General features: G+C 39.0%; 1 protein-coding gene across 1 annotated transcript; it reads left to right on the forward strand.

Annotated features, from left to right (window-relative positions):
* Window positions 1-366: 366 nt before the first annotated feature.
* Window positions 367-8,146, forward strand: LOC112988753 (matrix metalloproteinase-27-like). The gene is made up of 10 exons (XM_026109452.2): window positions 367-586; window positions 947-1,185; window positions 1,800-1,948; window positions 2,043-2,171; window positions 4,161-4,322; window positions 4,492-4,615; window positions 5,349-5,479; window positions 5,728-5,887; window positions 7,452-7,555; window positions 7,770-8,146. Exons 1-10 carry the CDS (start codon window positions 482-484, stop codon window positions 7,868-7,870), a joined length of 1,404 nt encoding a protein of 467 aa, XP_025965237.1. The 5' UTR covers window positions 367-481; the 3' UTR covers window positions 7,871-8,146.
* Window positions 8,147-9,137: the final 991 nt, after the last annotated feature.

Here is a 9,137-nt window from a genome sequence, read left to right on the forward strand (position 1 = left end):
GGATGGGATTCACAGCTGGTACATGACTCCCATTTTCCAGACTGAAACTGTTAACAACCGCATCTTTAAGAGTCTGTACATTTGGAGGCTCAGTTTCACACAGCTGGGCTGGGACAACCTAAAAGGTTCTGCTTTGCCCACCATTTCAACTGGTGTGAAATTGCTCAAGTTCCTAAAATTCAGTGTGCAATATCTAAAATTGGCTGCCAGTTTTGAAATGGTAGCCAAGCAGCTTAGGAGTATTCAAATCCTAACTGACTTCAGACATTTGTAAATCAGATGGGTTTAGTTAAGTTTTACTCTGTCAGCCAGTATAGCATTATGGGATGTCTGGAGGTAATCAGAGCATGATAAACTGTGAGTCAGTCCACAGCTGACTTTACGAAACACCCTATAATCATACAAATTGGGACATGTGAGACCATGCAGATGGAGCAGAAAGCAGGACTGTCCTTGTGCTAGGGCAGAAAAGAGTGTAAGAATGAAGAATCTCTCACTTTTGCTTTTAATCTATGCAGCTGTTTCTATTGCTCTTCCTGTGCACCCAGAGAAAGATAACAAAGAAGAAGATATAAAGCTCCTACAGGTAACTGTATTGTCCATTCCTGAGATCTATTGAGCTCTTTCTTTTTAGATATAATCTGCGTGTTCTAACCTACACAGCAGTTTGCTGTCCGAGATGATGCTATTATATGCAACTCCGATGCTCAAACTTTACTAAAGTATGTTAAATCTGTACATACCGGAAATGCCCAGTAAATAAGAATTAGGGACAAAGTTGTCTGTTTCTGTTTAACTAAGATCCTCAGGAAAACATCTGTTTTGGCTCCAAATAATCACAGGCAGATGATTGTGCCAGCACAGTACCTGAACAATATCAGTCCTAAGGTATTTATGTAAGAAACAGATCAAAATGTGAAATGTATTTGTTTAAATTTTTCATTAGGACTATTTAAATAAATTTTATGAAGTTGAGCCAGATCCAAATCAACTTGGATGGAAAAGAAATGCTGAATCCACAGCTGAAAAACTCCGGAAAATGCAAGATTTTTTTGGTTTGAAAGTGACTGGAAAACCAGACCCTGAGACATTGCAAATGATAAAGAAACCCAGGTGTGGAGTTCCTGATGTGGGTCTCTATGGTGTTACTTTGCCAGGATGGAAAAAAAACAAGCTGACATACAGGTAGTATTTCCATAATTACTTTTCTGTGTTTAAATTGTGGTTCTGTGGATATCTACGTTTGTTGTATTTAAATAACTTCTATAGCAATTGTTTCCAGTTGGGATAACAAAAACGTTTTTCTCTCCCCATACTGTTAGTCATGCATATTCCCTAGAGAGGTTTCTGAGAGTCAAGCTGAGTGTCTTATCTTTCTTGAGTCAATTGTAATATTTTGTTTCTCGTGCATCACTCCTAACAAATATTCCGTGGGCAAAATAGAAACATCAATTGCACCTTGCATGAACCCCCTTATCGTCAAAATGTGTCAGGACTGACCGCTTAGTAGTCAAAGAAATCTGAGGGGAGGATTTTCATCATTCCCAAGAGAGCACCTGTTGGCTAAGAGTCATATAGAGAAAAACTGATAACATGTCAGCAATTATTATTACAAAAAAAAACATGTTGGACAGTTACCACACTCCTCAAGCTCGCACAGTCCAAGATGATTTTGGGGAACTATTGGACTGCAGGGTAAATTTCTTCTTAAATATCTCAGTTCATCATCTCGACAATATGCAAGAAATTCTCTATGCAAACACTAACTATTATTATTATTTGAACCTTTATAACCGTAGAATTGTGAACTACACACCAGATATGAGAAAAGAGGATGTGGATAAAGCAATCCAGAAGGCACTTGAAGTTTGGAGCACTGTCACCCCACTGATTTTCACTCGCATTCATGAGGGGATAGCAGATATAATGATTGCCTTTGGGACCAAAGGTAACATATTGACTGCATACTGATGGTAAGATTAATTTAAATATTTTCCAGTAATCATGACACAAACTCAGTGTTATTTCAACATTTTATTTAGCTCACGGGCATTGTCCTCGTTATTTTGATGGCCCCCTTGGTGTGCTTGCTCATGCCTTTCCACCTGGCAGTGGTTTTGGTGGTGATGTGCACTTTGACGAGGATGAAGACTGGACAACAGGCTTAGCTGGTAGGTAACAAAAGGTTTCTAAAGTATTATGCAGATGCATAAATTCCTTTCTGATTTTAGTTAGGTGAAAGAACACACTACGATGAAGCACAACGTTAACACTAAGAATAGCCTGAGGATTTTAGAGGGCATCCTCAAACTAGGATATCTTCAGTGATGATGATAAAAAAACCGGCCTGATCCACTCTGGAAGATATTTACCACTCATAAATATATGAGTGGGAAAACCCTTTTTAAATATGAACATTACAGACAGGGGCAGCTCTTACCTTAGGGACGGTGGGGTCCATCCACACCAGAAATTCACATCCTTTGGTAAAATCTTTCTGACTCTTATTTTCCTCATCTGCTAAGCGCGCATGGTGCCCTTAAAGCAGTATGCTGTGCCTGTGTAGTGGCCTTCAGCAGAGATCCTCACCAGATAAAAAACATCAGAGCTGCCAGCGATTAGAGTGGCCTCAGTAATAATGCCAAGATAGGTTCAACCAGCGGTTGCTATAGCTTCACTCTACATTCATGCTAGAATCAGCTTATATATGAAAGTGTTCTCAAAGCAATGTGAGCTTCCTGTGAGCAGCTGGGAATCTGAATGTGCTGTTTGGGGCTACCCATGGGCTGAGATGCAGCATGGAGAGCTGACTACAGATGCATGCCTTCGGGCCAGAAGACAGACAGATACCAAGTGCTCAACCATCTGCTGGGACCTATGCAGTCTCCTCAGACCCCAGGTGGGCCATACAGCATATACTTCCTCCAACAGATCTGTCAGTATGCAAGAAAATTACCCTGTTGTACTTTAGACCCTTTTCTTGTCCATGGTTTTTAGGCGGGGAAACAGCAGAGGGGAACTGCAGTAGGAGAGTCTTGGTCACTAGGCAGGAGAGACAGGGAGTTATAAAACAGGAAGGTGTTGTAAGAGTACTGTATGAGGAAGAGAGATGTGGGTTTAGTGTGCCAGAAAAAACTAAGGGATCAGGGGTGAACTTACTATGCCGATAAAATATAATGTTTCCGCCACACTGGGGTTGAATGGGTCAACCCCCAATCTTAGTGTTGCTCTTCAGCAGCATGACTCCATTGGTGAGGGTTTACAGAATTCTTTGGAGAGCTCAGAAGACTTGTGAGAGGGAAGGAGTGGAAATATATGTGGAAAACTTGATGCTTTGTTTTGTTTCTGAGAAATAGAGTTCTTGGCTTCAGCCAGCACTTCTTGGGAAATCAGTATCCAGCTCTCTGCTATGCAACAGACTTGTGATCTTGACAAAGTCTCTTGATATTGCTGGCTCTTAACATTGCTATAGGGCGGATGATCATTCTTCCCCAATCCAGGAAGGTGTGCTACCTTGATGGATGCAAGCAATTAAATACACATTGGAGGAAATCCCATTTTTACCTATTTGCAGTGCTTCCACATGTCACTGGAGATAAGCATGCACAGGCACAATTCTTAAAAAGATACTTTATTTGACAAGGCTTTAAAGAAACCATGAGTTTAAAAGTCCTATTGATAAAAAGGGAAACCATCCTGCTGATATTATTTTTTCTTCATTTATTTGTGGTCTCACCTTCTTTTTTCAGGTTTGTAGGGGGGAGTGTGACACAGAATGACAGCTTGGTACCTCAAGCATCACGGAGTGTGCCCTCTTCTCCTATTAGTTTGTTCTGACTCACATCAATCTGCTCCAGCTCAGCTGGGAAACGCTGCCAGGACATTCCTCAGGGCTGCACCCACGCTCACCCCCAGCCATCTACTCATATCACACACATACTTCCAGCTGCCAACAGAGATAACAGCAAGAAAAACTGCCAAGAGACACTCCCTTCCTGTGGGTGTCCTATATAAAATATATGTATATGCGTACCCTAATGAATTTCAGTATATTGTATGAAAACCACCACTGAGCAATGGCCCTGTTGTGTTCACAGTATACTAGCCATTTTCAGACCAAAATTAGACTGATTTTTTCTCTATAAATATTTTTTTTTAAGGATTCAACTTGTTCCTTGTTGCTGCTCACGAGGTTGGCCACGCTTTGGGCCTCTCCCATTCCAGTGACCAGAGGGCCCTGATGTTTCCCAACTATGCCTATGTCAACCCCAGTGAATTTCCCCTCTCTCCAGATGACATCAGTGGCATTCAGTCCATTTATGGTGAGCAGAATCCTTTGCTTAAAAAAGGAACAGAACAAGACAGAAACAACCTCTTTCACAAAGTTTGACCATTAAAATCATTATATTCTCATAATATCATAAGTGTATAAGTGAAAAACATAATGTTTCAATAAATTTTATGTATTCTTTTTTAAAATGTCTTCCTTAGGATCTCCACCAAATACCCCAGATAAGAGGCCAGCCAGCCCCACATCACCTAAAACCTGTGGCTCCCAAATGTCATTCGATGCTATAACTACACTCCGACGAGAAGTCATGTTTCTGAAAGGCAGGTAAATATAATCCCTCTTGATATGACATTTGTCTCTGTGAAGTTTATCTGCTCATGATTTCTAAAGATTGAACACTGCAGTGGTTAGCATGATCAATGGAATTCATAGTGAGACCAGCGGATAGATTTCAAAAACAACTGTCCATGGAAACAAAACTGTTACCAAACAGGAGTTTTATTAATGTTTTCACATGCAAAATATGCTTCATTTTTTTTCCAGAAAACACTGCAACCCCAACAAAACTTTTTTCCCAAACGCATAGGTGGTCACACTGAGCAGTGACATGAATATATACTGCAACCATTTCCTAAGAAATCAATATGTTCTACAACGCATTTGGACCAATCTCTCCTCCAGTCATCGAAGCAAGTCAGAAGTGAGCTGGGTGTACAGGGAATAGCTTGCAGTCAAGCTCATCTGGGACCCTATAACTCTTTTATTCTTATATTACAATATGATACAGGAAAATTCTGAATTTTTCTGCTGCTTCTAGCTGATATCATTAATCAGCCAATACCAATGAAAAGGGTGTTTCCAGAAAAAAGCCAGTACAGCTCACTGTAAGACAGAACATGATTTTTGTTCCCACTGAGGCTAGGATTTCACTTTCTGACACATTGATCCACTGACAAGAACGAACTTGTAGGTCACAATATTGTTCACATTCTTGTGCATATATAGAAATATCTGTGGTTAATTATTTTCTACAAAAATTGTCTCATATTTAAACCAGACACTTATGGCGTGTGTACCCTGATAACTCAGAAGTTGAACTTGAATCAATTTCTACCTTCTGGCCATCTCTTCCGTCTGGTATTCAAGCTGCATATGAGAATATCAAAGACCAGATCCTATTTTTCAAAGGTGATGTATGAGATTTTCTTTAAATTCCTCTTATCTTTAAATTTGAGGGGAAATGGGAGGGAAGAAGGGTAGCCATATGTGCATAAAATTAACTTTCCAAATAAAAGAACTATAGTACATTTCACTTAGTTTCTACAGCCTACACTGAGAAAGTGCCTCTTTTTCATTTAGCTTGTCAAAATCACTGGTGAAACTTCGCAAACTCTTCTTCTTCTTTTTTTTTTTTTTTTTTTTTTTTTTTTGAATAGGCAGTAATTTCTGGGTTATCAGTGGATATCAGGTATTGCCTGGTTACCCAAAGAATATCAACACACTGGGCTTCCCTAAAGGTGTCAAGAAAATTGATGCAGCTGTTTGTAATAAAAATACTGGGAAGACAGACTTTTTCATAGGTGACAAGTACTGGAGGTAAGAAAAAATGATAAGTATTTTCTTATGATTGACTCCAATGTTTTCTTATAATTGACTCCTGTATGGAATTAAAATCATCCACATCATAAAGGAAAAATTAGGACTTTAGGTAACTAGGACTAGGTAACTAGGCAAGTATATTAATCTCGCTTTTCAGAGAAAGTGTTTGTTTACCTGACTCCTGCACTAGGAAAAGAATAGAGCTGTGACTTTAGAGAGTTTAATGGTGTGCTAAAACAGGCATTCAAAATACAGACTCGTTTTGATGCATTATACCTGGAAGCTGAAAAAGTTGCAGCCTATATACAGTTTTTAAAAATATAACAGACAAAAGCATCTATAGAAAATAATCAATTGACAGCTAATCTTCTCTGGCAGGAGGCTGGTTTGGATGGCCTGGGTAGTTTTTCTGGAGTTTCTGAAAAGTCCTAGATCACTTTCTCTCTCTCAGAAAGATACAAATGAGTTTATTTCCCTTTCTTTGGCTGGTTAGTATTGGATTTCCAACACCCTTCTTCTAAATACTGTTCACCCTTTGATATGAGTGACTGTTGGTACCCAAACACCAGGCAAACAGAAACAAAGGGAGCAGCTTTGGCAAGCTGATAGATTGCTGCTGTGTGCAAGGACAACTGCTGCGAAGACCTTCTGCAGGCAACCAGGAGCACAGTGTGGGTTAAACATACTTTATGGTGATTAATTGTAGGGTTCCTTAGTGAGGCATACGTTGTCAGCTGGATTTTCAGCTACATATGGTTTCCTGTGCTTGGTTTTTGATAGCTTTGTAAAGAGTATTTACAATATCTTGCCCTGCTATTTTACTGCCTTGGTCACAAGACAAAGGCATGCAAGAAAACCACAGCATGCATTTCTTTATGTAATAACAGTGATTTTCTCAATCTTGAGTTCCTATGACAAGTATTTCTTGTATCCAAGAAGTAAAACAAGGGTTTGTATTCTTTTTTTTTTTTTCATGGGAGGGTTCCTCAAATCTTCAAGAATGGTTTAGGTCCCCTTTTCAGCCCACAAATTCAGCCCCATCCTGTAACAAATTTCCTGGCTCTGTCAGGACCTTGACTTGACTAGAAATAAGTCGGTTTCCTTTCTTCCTTCTAAATTCGTCAGCCAGGAGATGACAATGCGCAACACTGTATCAGAGTCTAAGAGCTGTTTAAGATTCATGCAGTAAATTCATCCGCTCATTATAGAAGGAATCTATCCGACCAGTTTCCATGGGCAACCCAACATTCATAGTGCTGAAGTTATGGGAGGTAAATCTCAACCCTGCTATTAAAAATGTGTGTGTTACTTCAGTTGGCCTCACTTCAGACACTTCTTTGGTGCTGTGCCAGCCTCTATCAGCAAAGAACCAACCTCCTTACAGCAGTCACTAAGGCCACAGTTCAGCAAACATTTATGTGTGCAGCTGATGTTACCCACTGCAGTTCCAGTGAAATCAGTCAAACTACAGATGGTGGATACAATTCAGCACCTGCTTAATTCTTTGCAGAATTGATGTCTAAACTCTATCAAATTAAATTTCTCCTTTCATATGATTTAGGTATGATGAAAACAGCAAATCCATAGAGAAGGGTTATCCTAGACGGACAGTAGATGACTTTCCAGGAATTAGCCAGAAGGTTGATGCCGTTTTCCAATATAAAGGTAAATTAAACAAGCTTTTAAGTAAAATTCGTTTATTTGTAAACAACATATGTTTTAGAGTTGTTATTAATGTCATTATTACTGTATTGTGCAAAAAATGAAACCAAATAGATGCTCTCCTGTGTGTATAGAAGCTGATGTTCCCAGCTTTGTTTGTTAGAATGAAGGTGCTTCTTGTTTGCACAAGATAAAACTTCATTTTTTTTATTTCCAGGGTTGTTCTACTTCTTCCATGGATCAAAGCAGCAGGAGTTTGACCCTAATGCTAAAAAAGTTATCCGTGAGATAAAGAGTAACAGTTGGTTTAAATGTTAGCATCATTAAACTTTCTGCCAGTAAGAATAAAAATCACAATAGATTTCTCAAAGGTTGTTCATACATTTGCTGCTATATGGGAGAGGCAACAGGATTAGTTTTCATACATGTCTATGATTTTAGTAAATCAGCATGTCACCTTTATTTTACCTCCAAATCCAGAACAAATCTGCAAAGTGATTAAGTGCAGAATGTCCAAAATAATTTATTGTTTTATACTCTGATTAGATTTTCAAATATTTTGGCAATAAACAGTTTCAAGTTTGGTGTTAACTATTTTCTGCTTGATCTGTTGGAGACGTTTCATATTTCTAAAGACGTGTGAAAGACTTCACATTAATATTCTGACTATAGTTTTAAAATATGCTTCTGACATACTCATATTCTGCTTCTTTTCTTTCATAGCATCTTCAAGAGCCAGGCTTTTCCATTAATCATCTATTTTTCCATGTCTTCTCTCCTGTCATCTTCTCCTGTTCATCTTTGACAATTGCAGCCTTGCCCTCTTCATATCAAGTCAGTATGTTGCCACCAGTATCACCCTCCTTCCCTAATGCGAATCTATGAATGATATGCATTCACGAATCAGCCCTGTCCTATTCAAGAAAGATATTCATTTGACAATGGTTTTGTCATGTTGCGGAGCACAACCTCTGCTCAGCTCCAAAAGCATATGCCTCATGTGCAATTATATCTGACATTTTTTATATGTTACCATTGCACACGGAACAAAATCCTCACAGAAACAAACAGAATCTATAAAGTCACAGCCATATCCTCTTCAAATATTTCCTTTAAATTTAATTCTGGAATGAGGCCCAGAACACACTGCAAAATGGATAGTTATACTATGTGCACAGCTGGACGTATGTGAGAACATGCTCTTATTAATATTGGCTTGTCCTCCTACTCTCTACTTCTCATATATCTGGCAGTTTTATCCACCTGTTGCATGCTTGAGTTTCTTTTTGGTATGTGTTTTAGCACAACCAGATAGAGCAATGCAGTGATCCCAATCTGAACCTTACCAGCCTAATTTAGTAAAAACAATGAGAGTATTGTTATGTCATTGCTATCACTATGAGAAGCCCATTGGCCTATGTCCCACCAGGAAATCAAAATAGAGGCTCATGTTTTTTATTTCACTGGTCTACAAAAGTAGTCACAGTGAACACCTTCATACTCCAGACCCCTAAAAAAATTTAAACTTAAATGGGGTTAAATGGTCGACATTTGGGTGAGCTTCATCTGACCTCACTTTAGCCAT

This window comes from Dromaius novaehollandiae, chromosome 1, assembly GCF_036370855.1.
Source record: "Dromaius novaehollandiae isolate bDroNov1 chromosome 1, bDroNov1.hap1, whole genome shotgun sequence".
Classification (NCBI taxonomy): domain Eukaryota; kingdom Metazoa; phylum Chordata; class Aves; order Casuariiformes; family Dromaiidae; genus Dromaius; species Dromaius novaehollandiae.

What these genes read in the sequence shown, in the direction of transcription:
- LOC112988753 (XM_026109452.2), top strand. Translation starts at nt 482, where the DNA reads ATGAAGAATCTCTCACTTTTGCTTTTAATCTATGCAGCTGTTTCTATT. An exon ending in AAGATATAAAGCTCCTACAG is followed by an intron (nt 587 to 946) that starts GTAACTGTATTG and finishes ATTTTTCATTAG; the next exon opens with GACTATTTAAATAAATTTTA. An exon ending in TGGCATTCAGTCCATTTATG is followed by an intron (nt 4,323 to 4,491) that starts GTGAGCAGAATC and finishes TGTCTTCCTTAG; the next exon opens with GATCTCCACCAAATACCCCA.